The sequence below is a fragment of the Mustela nigripes genome, chromosome 12, assembly GCF_022355385.1.
Source record: "Mustela nigripes isolate SB6536 chromosome 12, MUSNIG.SB6536, whole genome shotgun sequence".
Classification (NCBI taxonomy): Eukaryota; Metazoa; Chordata; class Mammalia; order Carnivora; family Mustelidae; genus Mustela; species Mustela nigripes.
The window spans coordinates 49,981,774-49,997,158 of record NC_081568.1 but is presented as its reverse complement, the minus strand read 5'-3'; the positions used below and the strand labels follow the sequence as shown (position 1 = coordinate 49,997,158).

Below are 15,385 nucleotides of genomic sequence, written 5' to 3'. Positions count from 1 at the left end.
GTGGATTTCAGACTTGCCACGCTTGGGGAGTTGGAGGGCCCTGGGATGCTCAGGCGGTAGGAGGTGGCCGTCTAGTGAGTCTAGGTGGAGTGCTTGAGGCCGAATTCCCACCTGGGTGCTCTGTATTAGCAAGCTAGAGCTCTAGGAGCTGGGACTGAATCATGGCCCTAAATCGTTAGCTATAGGCTTCCTTGGCAGCGGGAGAGCAGGCCATGCCACGCTTTAGCTGAGAGGGAAATGTGAGCTTCCAAAGTTTCCCCTTGAGTGAGAGGGAAAAGAAGGTAGAGTCATATTTCTAGTTCTGGCTGGTAGAACTTAACTCCTACGTGATGGAGCTGATTCCTAGTTTGCAGGCCTCAGAAGGTTAGAAAATTAGAAGATGGCAATATTCTTATTACAGAGTATTCCAAACATTTGTAAAGGCAGACTGGTAGAACCAATGAACCTCATGTATGCACCCCTAGCTTCACCATGACCAGCCTGCAGCCAGGAAGACTGAAATGTTTAGTGCTCTGAAATATGAGGCCATCCTCAGAGTTTCCATAAACTCATGTTAATTGGTTTCTCTGCTCGTCTCCTGAAGGGTTTGAAGCAACTGTTCTGAGGCTCTGGGGGTGATTTTAGCCCCCCCTCTCGGGCTGGCTGGTGGCAAGTAATCCATTTCTCATTATCAGGAGCGTCAATGGGCTTGGTCTAGTGTGGATTCAGGGCAGCTCTTCACAGATAGAAGGAAGCAACAGGAAATTACACCCTCCCTTTTTGGTACAGTTCCCTGAAGGCACAGATTTCTTTGCTGTGCATATACTTCCTCCTTTAAAGGAAAGGCAGGTGACAGAAGGACTAGGCTTGTTACTACCATGGCACGGAGGAGGCAGACACAAAAGGAGCAGACCCATCTCACCAAAATTGCTCCAGGATTTTACTAGGGTTTAGGGGTATGTATCAAGCACAGAGTAGTACACACTGACAGATATAAGAAATAAGGGAGGGATGAGGTGAAAGGCAGGATCACAGAAGTGATTCCAGCAATAGCAGCATAGAACAAAGATAAAACCAGGCTGACAGTGACCCCTGGCTGCAGGCCTATAGGATGCACCCAAAACACTGAGCTCCCACAGCTCAGTGCTGCCTTTCTGGCCAACAGAGAGCTTAAGGAAGAAGATACCAGAGTAAGAGGGACAGAGGCTTAAGTCACTGATTTTTCTGTCCTAGGGGGTTTCTCAGATTGGCATTCTGGTCTTAAGACGGTTTACTGGACCCTTCCCTTTAAAGATCTTTCTTAAGGAGATTAAAGCAGCCATTCACTTGCACAGCTGTTCCCTTCGTCCTTGGTCTCCTATCAATGCCTTCCTCTTTGACATTCCAACTTTGGCTAAACTGGAGTCATAAAAGAAGGATTTGCTGGTCTGGTTAGCTCTTAGGATGAGACAGACAACCCTTGCAAGTCAATCTTCCGATCAGGTTTGCATTTAACACCTGCTGCCAGTTTCCCATCCCACGGCAGTCTATTCAGACTGTAAAATACCTCCAGAATGTCCTTGTCTGGTCTTCCTAAATCAGTCTGAATTCCAGAATGACAGCTTTGTGAAACGTAATTCAGCAATAGTCTTAGAGGCCAGCTCAGGGACCCACAGAGCACCAGAAATAATCACCAGGCAAAAGCAGTTCCTTCCAAATCCTTCCAAAAGCAGTTCCCTACTTTCAAGGACACAAAATGTTGCAGGAAATAGGACTTTTGTCATAGACTAAACAAACATTCATGCCTTTGACTATACCTGAGTAACTCTGAAGGTCCAGTGTGTGAGGTCTTGTCATTTTACTGAAGCTCAAATGTAGGCCCAATGCCATGATGTTCAGGTCATTAGCTAGTACGCTCGGCCACTCCCCAGCCTCCACATGTTGGCATGGTGTAATAGTCTCTACCCTACAAGCACAACAACTTGTAATCAAGACATGGCATTCTGCGGGTGGGACAAGGAACAAAAGGATACAGGGGAAGAACCCAGGGGTAGTGCTTGTGATGGAAGGCAAACCTTGTATGGTAAGCAGTCTTCTGGGAAAAAGAAGGGGATCTTAAGAACAGAATTTAACCATAATTCAGATCCGTGATGTGAGGAAAAGGAACTAATCCACAGTGTCCTCCCCATAGAAAAAGCAGCAGATGAGTAGGACTTTGTTGCAGAAATAGTCCCAGTTCCCAGGTGAACCTTCTGCAGTAGGACTTTGTTGCAGAAATAGTCCCAGTTCCCAGGTGAACCTTCTGCAGGAGGCTCCAGTGAATGGAAGTCAGAGAGGGGTACTTAAGACACAGGTGGAGATACAGAGAAAACACAAGATTCAGTGGAAATGTGATCTGGGAAAAGGTGCAGAGGCTGAAAGGAGAGGACAAGCTGGGGATTCCTGGAAGTCCTGGACATATACAAATCCTTGCAGATATCTAAGATGTAAAAATGAAAATTTAAAGACAAGGAGACGTAGGCTTAAGAGCCAGGTTGAGTGCTTGATACCTGAGGGAATTCTACATGGTGGCACATGATGGGCTCGATTGGTTTAAAGTGATTTTCTTTGCAAAGTGTCTTTTTAAGTTTCATGTTTACAAAGTACTGGATTCACTATTAAGAAATCCTAGCAGAGCCCTCTAAATTAGCCAGGACTTCACACCTACCCAAACAAAAACACTACTGTAGACACAACTGGGACCCTAAACTGCAGGGTGTTGTGGCCATTCTGGGCAATACACAGGGAAGCCTAGATCAATCTCCTGGTCTTGACTAGGTGAAGCCCAGCTTGCACTGCCTCCCACCACATTCTTTGGAAGGTGAAAAAATAGCACATAAACCTTCTAAGCTGACATTTGAATCACTTGCTGGGTCTTGAAATTTTGAGGAAGATGCTTAGTTTCTACTTACCTTGAGATAACAGATAATTGTTAACAAAGGAGACATTTTAAAAACCAGGGACTGATCACAGTGTACAGAAATCTGGAGACTTCTGGATAGTGATGGTTTTTCACACTAAGAACACTCCTTGTAGAATTCCTTTAATACCAATTTACTAGGCTTCTGGTAGAGGGGTAGGTGTTGGTGCTAAGAACATAAAGATGGCCCTTACCTTCTAGGAGCTCAGGGAGGCAGACAGGGAATAGTAGATCATAGTAATTAAATAAAGTGTGTCTTATAGTCTTCAAGGAAATTCTAGAAGGTGATCCAAAATTATTTTGATCCACTGCAATATTGTTGGAGTAAGAACATACACAATATTAAACTTTTCTATTACATCCATTCTATTGTCAAACATTTTCAAAAGGTTTGTATCTATTTTTTTCTCCCAGATTTGCAAGTAGAGAACTGTGGTTGACTTAAAAAAACAAACAACAACAACAACACAACATTCTTTGGCTTAAGAGAATTAAGAAATTCACAATTAATAAAATTAAGAAAATTGACATCTAGTTAGATTCCCTTCCTTTCCTTTCCAGATGCATTAGTTGGCCCATAGTGAGATTTCCGTGTGGTAGTGATGGAGGTCGTGGTGGAGGAGGTGGAAGAGAAGGGAGAGGACGAAGGGGAAGGCCTGAGAAGCAAAACCTCTGGAGCCTGCAGCAAGGGTAGTGTCTTAGGGCAGGCTGTAGGTAGGCAAACACGTCTATCTCCCCACTCCCTGGAGGGTCAGAGAGGTGCTCAGGGATCTCAGCCCCTGCCTTTGCCAAGTTTCAGCCATTACACTTAAAAGTCATAATCTGACAAAGTAGCTCTCAAGATGTGGTCTGAGGACTGTGTCTGGCTCAGTCAGTAGAGCACGTGACTCTTGATCTTGAGGTCAAGAGTTCAAGCCCCACATTGGGTGTAGAGCTGATATTAAGAAAAACAAACAAGTGGGCTGAGGCTTCTCAGAAGTTCCTGAGACCCTTTCAGGTCTCCACAGGGTCAAAGCTTTTTTTGCGACAATACTAAGGGGGCATCTGCTTTTCGCACTGTCCTGCTGTCACGGGTATGGGTAGTGTAGGACCTTCCAGACTCTGGGACGTGATACCGTAACAACCTGAGTGCAGAAAGATCTGAGAATCTTGCTATATTCTATAAGCCCACATGTGAAAAGGACTTGCAAAAATGTAGAATAGAATAATGTCATTCCTCTTACTGAAAGTTTTTGTTTTTGGAGGTATTTTTCTAAAAATATTATTTATACTAACAGGAAATGTATTTGTTATTTTTAAAGGAATTACTTAAATATTTAAGAGAATCTCAGTTTTATTTTCTCATCTGGTTGACATCAATGGATGTAATCCACATAAACCAAAACACTGTTTAGACTTTCTTGAGTGTGAAGGGGTCCCCAGGGCGGGGGGCGGGGGTGTGGAGGAAGAGCTGGGAGCTGCCATCCTGGCACTGCCTGACACACGGAAGGCCTTCACTGCTGAGGCTCTGGCAACTTCTGTGATTTCACACGCACACTCTTTTTGATTATTAGATGCCAGACTTACCACAAAGATAGCAAAGCAAAAGTAACCACGCTCTTTCTCCCTCTCCCTTACCCCTTGTTAACTCCACGAAGAATTTCATTTTCACAATCCGGACAGGCTCAGGGTATCACAGTTAGGACCGCATGTCGTTCTGCTACTGCGGACACTTGCGAAGGGGCTTTAAGGCACAGATCAAAGCAGCACTGCATGCTTCACGCTCGGAGGAGGCCACTGCAGCGTTCCTCGCACAATGAGACGCGCACTTCCTTTCTAAGATGAAATCTGCACGTCACTGCCTTTGACATTCAAACCAGAGCAATGGGAAGTTTCTCACCAGCAATCATTGATGACTAGGAAAAAACCTCAACCTACCTTTGAAACCTCGGGGTTCATGTAGCCTAAACAATGATGGTTTGTTCTGGAATTTACATAGCACACTACCTGAAGGAAACTATTTTAGGTTGACACCGTTAAGACTGATTCTTGGGCAAAGACACTCACTTCATAATGATCTGACAAACCTGAAGAGGCCCAAGACAGTCTGTGAGATGGAGTTTCTTCTGCATTCTAGTATGCTGTAGAATGGTCACTTCTTCAAGATCATCTTCGAGGTGGCAACCAAGACTTTGGAGAGATTTGTGGGCTCCAGTAACACTCAGCAACACTGCTCTCGAAGCCAGAGAAGCCTTCTGCTTTAGCTGTCGTTATGGGGACAAAATTCACAAGCCAGCTCAGACTGTCACAGAAAGCGTTTATTTACCACAGAGGAAACCAGGAGCTGCCGGAGCCCATGCCCGGCAGCCTGAGCACTGTGAGTAATCAGGGAGAGGGGACAGCAGGCAGGAACCCCAGGAAATCACATCTGGGTAGTCTCCAACCCGCAGGTCTGCTTGGGACAGGAGATTCTCCGGCTGGGCTCGCGTGTTATAGCTTAGGGAAGTCAGCTTTGACAAGCAGGCTTCATCCCAGACAAAGCCGAGAACAGCCAGAACCAAGGGCAACAGCTGCACAGACACCACCTTAAAATGGGAATCAAATCAGGCTTATGACATCAGAAGTGCATTTCACCCTGATTATAAAACAAGAGGGAAAAGGGAGCACTGGGCCCTAGGAGATAGCCTATTTTTGAGATAAAACGCTTTTAAAAGTTAAATACTGGCAGGGCCTTCCCCCTTGCTAAATAGTAAGCAGCACACAATCTCTAAGCCAGCTTTACAAGCTACTGTTAACATTGTTATCTATTATTATTTGGATTTTGAACAAAATTGATGGAGTAGGAACCAGTAGAGGAATCCTGTTTGATCTGGAAATTTTCTGTGGAGAGTCCAAAAGGTCGAAGAACCAAGTTCCCAAGATCTTTTAGTTTACCTGCAATGTAAAAGGGAAAATTCAGATAAATATGGGAAATAAATAAATAAAATTCAGACCCCAAATGGTCCTGCCTTATTATCTGATTATAAAGTATAAAAAGCATCTCTCTGCAGTTAAAGCAACTGCTGCTTTTAAAACTATGAAACTTTCAGTCAGTCCCTTTGGCAATGTCATCACTTCAGTACCGCCCCCCCCCCGCCCCCGCCGCCATGCCTGTGATCTCAGAGATGATTGTGAGGGAGCCCTGCTGGCTCCCTCTGGGAAAGCACAGCTTCCTGTCCAGTCTGGCTAGAGAACCAAGGACACAAACCCTGGGATGAATGATGGCCAAACTGACCGCCAAGGAGTTTGTATGCCTCGAGCTGGGGTTTTCAGGACCTTTGAGAGATTTACAGGGACTTATGCGGCAATATTTGAAACTAAGAGTGTTCTGGAAAATGTTGACTGGGATAGAATAATACACAGTTATGACCCTGTCTAAACTGTTATAATTTTTCTTGCAGGTCTGTTTCCAATGGAGAGGAGAATGGGGGTCAAAGGGAAAGAAATCCTAATCATCGGAGCTATAGGTTCCTTCCTGCCCTCCCACGTGTATCAACTTTATCCCTCTGAAGCCTCCACCTTGAAGTAAAGCCCAGGTAAAGAACTTACAGACACATTGCCTTTAAATGTCAAGGCCTTTTCTAATAATTCATGGAAAGAATTTTTGGTCTCAGTCTAAGATTTAGCCCCCAGAAGCTCTCCATATTCTGAGGAAGCTCCCAGAACCTAGGCTGAGCATTCTGCAGGCAGGCTTCCCAACCCTAACCTGAACACATGTGCCGGGCGTGCCTGTTTACCGAGACTCGCCGGCACAGCCCATCCCTGCACACAGGTGCCGGCCAGGGCACGGTCTCGAGTGGACGGATGCACAGGTAGGGGACACAACAAGCACAAAAAGGAGGGGGCGTCCTCGGGCAAGTGGGAGGGACCCAGAGCATTGGCAGTCTGTCCTGGGGTTGAGGAAGGAGAACCGGGAAGGGAGCAAGCAGTTCAAGAAGCCAAATGAAATGTCACCGCTGGCACAAGCCTTGGCTCTTCGGAGTGAGTGACGTGAGACTGAATCTCAAAACGTCTTCACATCATGCTGCCCGGGAGCAATAGCACCCCATCGCCCAAGCTGCTGGGACTGGCAGAGGCCGGGGCGCTCCTGGATGGAGGGCCACCGCAAGGCCATTTTGCGGCGCGGTGACCACGGAGCAGCCACTGTAGAGTATCGTCCCTGTGGTGCGACAGGAGCTACAGAGTAAAGCTGGTTCTTGGCTTTTGGGACGCTCTCAGTCTGGCCAGGACACACAGACACAAGGATGGGCGTGCCCCAGGCAGGAGAGCTCAGCGGCCTGTGCAGGGGCTGAGAGGAAGGCGTCTCAGGACAGACCACACGCGTCAGTGCTCAGAGGTACCGACCAGGAGGTACCGGGCGCTGGCGTGCCACCGCGTGTCACAGATGGTAAGGGGCCAAGCATTCAAGCTGCAGATGGAGAGGGACACTGAGGGCCTTCAGCAGGTTTTTCCCTCTGCCTGACTGGCTGCAGACCCGGCCCACCACCACGAGCCTGGCCCTTTGAGCTGAACTGATTCTGTGGAGAGGCACTCAGGAAAACGTGCTTCTCCCACTGCAGGCGGCGCGTACCTGTCCATGACCGAGCACCGTAGGGGCAGCCCAGGAACTCTGACAGGTGACTGTGGGTCCTCACGGTCTCTGCTGGAACTTTCTTAGCACTGCACTGCTGTGAGACTTTTCCTATGGGCTTCCTCTCTCCTCTGCAGGCACCTGACAGTTCTCCGCCCATCCCCGCTGTAGGGACGTCCCCAATCAGTCTCTCATCCTTCTATTCCAATCATGGTTCTGCTTCTCTGTGGGGTCAACCTACACATGGAGCTATTAGTCGTCTTCCTTCCTTCTCAGCCTTTTTAACATTCCGCAGCAGTTTTACTCTATTATCTTATGACGAGAGCACAGGCAGTTCCGCTTGCTCAAGGACACAAGGGACGCCAAGTGCCTGAGACACCTACTAGAGACACAGAGTGGGAAAGTCTGCCATCAGAAGACCACAGATTACCAGACCTGAATTTGACCCACAGTCCCAAGTTCACATGTGTGGCATCTTGCTGTGTGTGGTGGCACAAGAAGCAGCTGAGATGCGAGGGGAAGACAGCTGTGCACGTGGAAGCCGAAGGTTCAGAGGTAAGCGGAGATACAGTGTGCCAGGAGAGCTAATAAGAGGACTCCTTCCCAGGGGGCAGGGAGGAGGGGAGACCCGGCAGATTCCCGCCTAAGAGTGCGCATCTGAATCACCACCCAAGGGCCGACAGGACTGTAGACACTTGAGACCGAGGAAGGGACAGTGCAGGCAAACATGGTTTGAATAAATGCATACAGAAGGGCAGGCAAGGGCGAGCAGCGTGTCCAGTGGACTCAAAGGCAGGTGGAAGGGCATGTCCTGGAGGGATCCTGTGAGCCAGGCCACAGGTCTCTGGTTCTTGTGCCACAGGGAAGGCCGCTGATGGTTTGAGAATTGAGCTCTCAGTTAATAACACTATGGCAAAGGGATGAATGAATCAGAAGAGGAAACCCTGGAGGTGGTTCTCACAGAAAGTTAGTACAACATCACACAGGAAAGAAGGCATTTATTCACTGAACAAGTCCTGCTCATAAACAGATACACAGTCACACTGAGTTTCCCTGATGCTGTTTAGAGTCAGGCTGGACGCTCGAGACTAGTGCAGCATTCTAGTCCCTAAGACAGGATCATCTGCCAAGTTAGCCTCTCTGCTGTCCTTTGCACTGTCCTTTGCCACATTCGACACCTTCCCTATCTGGGGAGTACTCAATTGGGTTTCTTGATTTCTACTTGCAGCAGATCTGGCACCATCACTCAGCCAGAACGTGTCAACATGTCCCTGACTTAGAATCTCCTCTTGTTTGCTTAGATTGCAGGCAAAGAGAAGAGTCCAGAACTGCTTGTGCTCAGACAAGAATGTTTAGGACAAGAGATATTATGCCTCTAAGCATCACTGTATCACAATATATCACAATAACCCAATGGACACATCATGTGTAACTTGTCTTTGGAGATACTCACTGTGGAGTGGTCCATTTACTCTGAGGGGAGCCAGGAATGCCATTTATTTTCACCTCAAGATCCCTGGTGTTTGGGCCCAATGGGATATAGCTGAATCCTGACATGGCATTTCCTCTTATGAGGCAGGCCCTAAGCCACAAAAGCTGTCTCTTGGTTTCCTCTAAGAAAAAGGCTTATCAAAAAACGAGACAGCGCAGAATATGGAAGATAAAAATCATAGCCAAATCAAATGCCTAGATGAGCTCTTGGGTGAAACTGGAGGCTGAAATAAGCCTGACAGAACTGTCAAAGAAGTGGGAATGGTTCTCCTGAGAGGAGGTGAAGGAGTGACAACAAGGAAATGAGGCAGAAAGTGGTGAAAATATACACACTGATACTCCCTGAGGGAATGTATGGCTTCAGTAATTTTAAGAGTCAGTGACAATGTCAAGACTTTCCTGTGACCTTGGGTAAGGGAGCTGGTTCTAGAACCCTGTACCCCTACCTACTTGGTAAATGGTGACAACCCACAGTGAGCTGACTCATTTCTCCAGTGACAGCTTGTCCTAATAAACACCAGAAATGGAACGTGGAAAGGAATGGCTGGCCACAGAAAGCTGTCTGCGATCTCAAGTCTAGTGCATTGTGAAATATCTGCTTTTCCTTTTTTCTCTGCTGCAGCTACAGCACAAGAGGGGAAGGCAAAATTCATGACACACTGCTTCTGCTCAGGAGGAACTGCTCAGAGCAGAGAGGCTGACCACACCTGGCCGCATCTCCACAAAGCACCTCCATCACTCCCTTTGAGGTCCTCTCCTGGGCTACCTGGACTCTGTCCCCACACAGCAGTCACATGCCCACACAGTGCTGGATAAACTCCAGCGTGGCCCAGAAACACGGAGAGGGGTTATCAGAACTCTGAGTGCTACGCCCCACTCCCCCCACCCCCCGCCATCTCTGATTCAGCAGGATGGGGATGGAATCTGAACAATGTGCATTCTGAACGAGTTCTCACGGGAAACTGGGCTGAGCAATGCATTCTGCGATCCAGCCCCTCCCAAATAACTTGCTTTTGTATCTGGCCAGTGGAATCAGGATGAGAAGCCTGGTACTGAAAACTAACTGTGGACACCTGTCTCGAGTGACTGGTGGGACAGGCTGCCTGGGCGGAGTGTCCCTCTTACATGATGTGAAAATAGCCCACGTTACTTTTTGGAGAAAGCAAACTTTATCTTCCACCTCGCAGTTCAATACAAGATGACAGGAGATTAAGAAAGAACCGCAAACATACATGTACAGATTTTTAGCAATTCTACTTGTTTGAGATATCATGGCCAGGCCAGGATATAGGACAAAACAATTTACAAATGATGACAACAAAAGCCTTCATCCCATCCTTTTCTGTTTGCAACTGAGGCTTATCCAGAGATCTGTCAGCATCATCATCTGGCCTCCCAAGTACACAGCTCTGGCCCTCATCTTGCTGCCAAGATGAGGCTCAGCTCATCACCCAGTGTGTACAGAGCTGAACCCCAGGAAGGCGCTGGTCTGTCTCCCCTACAAGGTTAAGCAGCCAGGCTTCTCGAGGTGCTCCTACATGCAGAGCAGACACTGAACCTCGGCCCTCGGTGTGCGCCAGCTGAGCTGAGGAGCTTCAGGGATTCTGAAAAGGTCTCATCAGTTCTACCTTTGAAATTGTTTTTACCATTTACCTAGGTGGACAAAATATTTAAGGTTGTGAAGTGAAAACTCAGAAATAAATTAGATACAGATACTCAGGAGGCTGTGCCTACCATCCAAATCCCATTTCAAATTATTACGTTCATCAAACTTGCCTGGTTATTCTGATTATAATAAATGCTATACATTTGAACTGATACAAATAAAATACCACTCTTTGTTTTCTACTTTGTGGTTTCATATAAGTTTTTTTCCTTGCTTTTATTTTACTAGCCGTTCTAATTTGGTGTAATCGCTAAGATCTTTAAAAAAGAAGTTCTCTAGGGCACTTGGGTGGCTCAGTCAGTTAAGCGTCTGCCTTCAGCTCGGGTTGTGGTCCGAGGGTCCTGGGATCACGTCCTCCGTCAGACTCCTCAGCAGGGAGCCTGCTTCCCCCTCTCCTTCCTTCCTGCTCCTGCTCTCTCTCGCTATTTCTGTCTCTCTCTCCAATAAATAAATGAAATCTTAAAAAGTAAAGAGAAGTTTTCCTATTTAAAAAAAAAAAAGTGAAAATCACTAGATTTGAGCAAAGCCAAATAAATAGGGCACTGATTACTAACCAGTACTACCAGTCCCTTAAAAAAGCTTCGAGCTTCCCAGGGTGCTCCGGCCAGCACCACTGATCATACCCTAGGTCCTTTTAAAACTTACATTTCCTACCTCATCAAGGGTAATCTTCCAAGAGAAAAGGACAAAAGGAAACATAACAGTTGCTGACTGCTTTCCTCAAATCTGAAGCCAAATCTGAAGCTGTTCCCTGTGACTACAAAGGGCTGTAGCACTAGGACTGACGGCCACTCTGTCTCCATGCCTGTCCTAATGATATTTCTAAATGATAGGCTAGAAAGGGAGGAGTGATATGTTTAAGTATGTTTTGCCCCCTTCTTTATTCCAATTGGGATTTTTTTTTTCCCCCATGGAGGCAGCTACATGGCTCTTCTAACAAAAAAGAAGTCAAGTTACTTGACTTGAAAAAGCAAGTCAAAGATTATTGAACAAACCTAAATAAAAGCTCACCTTGCTAAATAATTACCTAACTTCGTAAATGCCAATAACAAGCAGTGTTGAACAGTTTTTCAAATCTTTAACTGCCAATTTTTCAGCAGAGGCCAGCGTTTCCAGAGAAACCAGCACTAAAAATCGTGCAGTCCACTGCAAAGCTTGCTCGGAATGTCTAAGGGATGACATTATCTTGCAGAGGATCTCACAGCGCATGAAGCACAGTTATGTCCTCTGTAACAGGGAGGGGAAAACTTTAGGAAGCTTTTGTGGGGCTGAGGTTCCATACAGAGAGCCGTTTCTCCCTTTCAGGCTCTCCGATGGTGGGGAACGCCTAGAAGCAATATCTTGTTCATGATCATTATACTTAGGAAGAAGATGAAGGAATTTAGCCATTCACACTATTTCTGTGTAACAACAAACTGACATCATATTTACCACACAACGTAAACTGCTTACGTCTGATGAGAGGAGAATTCCTTACAGAAGCAACTGAGAATGGATTCGACTTGAATATTTCAAACGAAGAGGACAATATAAGTAAAACCCAAAGCTGAGTAGACAGAAACTTGAGCTCCTGAGAATTTAGAGTGACTGAGCCAGCCAGGCAAGGAAAAATGAAGTTTTGATTCCATCTGGAATTGACAACAGCTTCAAGATTCAGTTTACATCCATCCCTTTAGGGTTTCATACTGGCTCAAAAAAATGGACCCATAGAACAATGCCTGAGTCTTCTCCAAGTCCACCACAGCCACCCCAACATCATCTCTCTCAGCATGAAACACAGCTAAGTACACATACTATATTATTTCTAGAACAAAGAGTCATTGTTAGAATAGGTGGAAAATGCTCTTTTCCCTCTTCTTTGAGAAAGAGCACCTCCAAAATAATGTTTCTGCTCTAACATGGTGTCAAATTTAAATATGTAATTAGGGAGTGTCTTTTGGAAAAACTGCGGTGGGCTCCAGAAGTCTCCCCAACTCTAAAAACAGTTCTCAGCAAGGGCCACAGGGTTGTGGACTGTCTATGTTTAACGGCTTCTCAATCAGCTCTGCTAGCAGAGTGATCCTTTGGAAAATATGTTCTCTTTATCTGGATATAACGCCTAAAGGCCATAAGTAGCCAACCTCAATTTAAGATTTTTCCTTTAGGACCATGTGATTGCAATATATTAAATTCAATTTACATGGTAATTTTAGAAAATACTCATAAGGAAGAACACAAAACAGATCTTGAGCAGGGATATCTCAGACAGGGTATGAGCAGAGTATGTTGGGTAGGTCTCTGTCCAAGAACTTTTACTCCCCTTGGTCAAGCAGACTATTCATGGAAGGGCTTCTCTGATTCCAATTATAAAATGCTTTGTCAGACACGAGAACTAACCCATGAGTTCATCTGCCCTGCACTCCACTCACAGTCTTCCGTCCCCTCACTATTTACTCCTAATTGCTGCCCTCTCCAAACACTAAAGGCACTCTCAGTGCCATTTTCAAAACAAACATTCTGTCGGTTCTGACATGATTTTGACTTGCAGTTTCTGTATTCTAATGAAATTAAGAACTTAAGTTGTTTACTCAGTGAAGAAACCCAACTGTTTTCATGAAACTCATAATCTGAAATAGAGGTTAGTGGGATCCCAGGTTGAATCACGTTTGTATTCTTGAACGTAGGAAAATTACTCAAGAAAAACAAAATAGAAGTTTTGTTTTTCAAAAGCTGGCATCCTCTCTAAGCCACTCTAACCCTTCTGGAGTCAAAGACAGCTCAGACCTCACTAGCACCATGGTAAGGTTCACACAACAAATGATGGACCCCAAAGCTACTTCTTTTTTTTTTTTTTAAAGATTTTATTTATTTATTTGACAGAGAGATCACAAGTAGGCAGAGAGGCAGGCAGAGAAAGAGGGAAGCAGGCTCCCCACTGAGCAGAGAGCCTGATGCGGGGCTCGATCCTAGGACGCTGAGATCATAACCTCAGGCCGAAGGCCGAAGGCAGAGGCTTAACCCACTGAGCCACCCAGGTGCCCCTCCCAAAGCTATTTCTAACTGTTGTATTCTCCTCCAGCAAATACCAAATCCTGCTGTTCCTCACCCCGCCTCCTAGCTACTAGGATCATGGGAAAGGGAAGCCAACTTACCTAACATCTCTGCCTTTAGCCTTTCATTACGTTCTTCAATCTGTTTAGGTAATCTCTGAGGGGAAAAGAGGAGAAACAAGGATTGATGAAAAATCTTTTGGCTTTATTTTGAATTTGATAAACAAGCTTAATGTGAGAGATCAGATGATGTACATATGTAAGATCCTATTAAATACAGAAAAAAATAGTATTTGTGGGTGAGCTACACAAACACAGGAGTTTTGTTTGGTTCACTGTTATATTCCCAGTTCTTGGCACACTGGCCCAGGGAGGACCTCAATAAAAATCTGGTAAATATACAGACAAAAAAATTTCTGAAAGAATGCATTCCAGATGTTTGTAGTGGTGTATTTAGGTGGTAGGACTACGGGTTACATATTTTAAATTTTTTGGCTGACTTGTATTCTTTAACTTGAAGTCCTTTCTTAGTATAATCTAATTTGTTAAGAGGTGGTCAGATCAATATTGGATATCTCTAAATGAATTGCCTACCTAGGATTTTTAAGTCTTGACTCTACTGACATTCTGGACTAGGTCATTCTTTACTGTGCAGTAGGAGGTTTACAGCATCCCTGGGCCACTAGATGCCCAGAGTACCACTCCAGTCACTGCCGATGTCCCTGGAAACTAAATCATCACACTTGAAAACCAATGATCTAAATTAGAGTCTTACATAGCTGCTTTTAGCTCTGTAATTGGCCATAAGTACTCTGCAATTTTAGTTTTAACAACCCAGTTATAATGATTCAAAATAAGATAAATTCTTTATGCACATAACAACCAATATAAAAGGCTCCCTCTTACAGAAGGTTTAAAACCAATGTTAACAAGAATAAAGGCTACGAAGAGTTTGGCTAAGATTTTAAGAACTATTCCTTTTCCTCATTCAAATTAAAGTCAATCCTACCACCATTCAGAGATATTAAAAGTCAGGTAAAGGATTAAAGCCGGTTTCATACTGCTTATGTCTTTTAATAATCCAAATCAGTCTGTCTACCATTATTCTACTTCTCGATAAATAAAAGATCATTTATTATTGAAGGAATTCATCTCAAATGTAAAAACAAAGCAAAACAAAACCCAAATCACCTAGGACAGATCAGTCAACATTCCTCAAGTCTGAAATGAGTGGGAAATCTTGCGTTGCAGGGGCTCAAACACTCTTAGCAGTCAGACAGGAAATGTAAATAAGGAAAGGAATCCTCCTTTGGGCAGGCAATAGAGAGTGGTGTGGTCAGTGATGAAGTGAAGAGTTCTAACTGAATGCCAATATACAGCAGTTCAAGAAGGACCCAGGATGTCCACATCTCACAATTTTTAAGAGCGGTCTGACTTAGATTTTTATCTAGTAAAATCTTCCCATTTTTAAATGTTGGTTTTAATTAAAAAACAAAAACAAAAACAAAAAAAACAACAGGGGCGCCTGGGTGGCTCAGTGGATTAAGCCTCTGCTTTCGGTTCCTGCTCCTCCTCCCCTCCTCATCCTCCCTGTGCTCAAAGGAAAGACCATGTGAGGACCCAGCTACCATCTATAAGCCAGGAAGAGAAGCATCACCCAACAGCAAACCCTGCTGGAACCTTAATGATCCCTT

General features: G+C 45.2%; 2 protein-coding genes across 6 annotated transcripts in view; one reads left to right on the top strand and one right to left on the bottom strand.

Moving 5' to 3' along the window:
• Window positions 1-10,844, top strand: part of PWWP2A (PWWP domain containing 2A) — a 50,921-nt gene extending 40,077 nt beyond the window's left edge. Inside the window, exons 3-4 of one of the 2 annotated variants that reach the window (XR_009407414.1) lie at window positions 6,337-8,060; window positions 9,619-10,844. Coding sequence is in view for 1 of the 2 variants with exons in the window: in XM_059417283.1 (XP_059273266.1) it covers window positions 6,337-6,464 (128 nt within the window). In the remaining variant the exon portion in view is untranslated. The remainder of the gene's footprint in view (window positions 1-6,336; window positions 8,061-9,618) is intronic. The other variant, XM_059417283.1, reaches the window with a different exon arrangement.
• The window catches only part of TTC1 (tetratricopeptide repeat domain 1), a 44,082-nt gene continuing 33,893 nt past the window's right edge, over window positions 5,197-15,385 (bottom strand). For all 4 annotated transcript variants that reach the window (XM_059417288.1, XM_059417287.1, XM_059417289.1 and 1 more), the window contains exons 7-8: window positions 13,794-13,848; window positions 5,197-5,830 (exon numbers count right to left, since the gene is read on the bottom strand). In XM_059417288.1, the coding sequence (XP_059273271.1) occupies window positions 5,697-5,830; window positions 13,794-13,848 (189 nt within the window). In that variant the 3' untranslated portion in view covers window positions 5,197-5,696. The remainder of the gene's footprint in view (window positions 5,831-13,793; window positions 13,849-15,385) is intronic.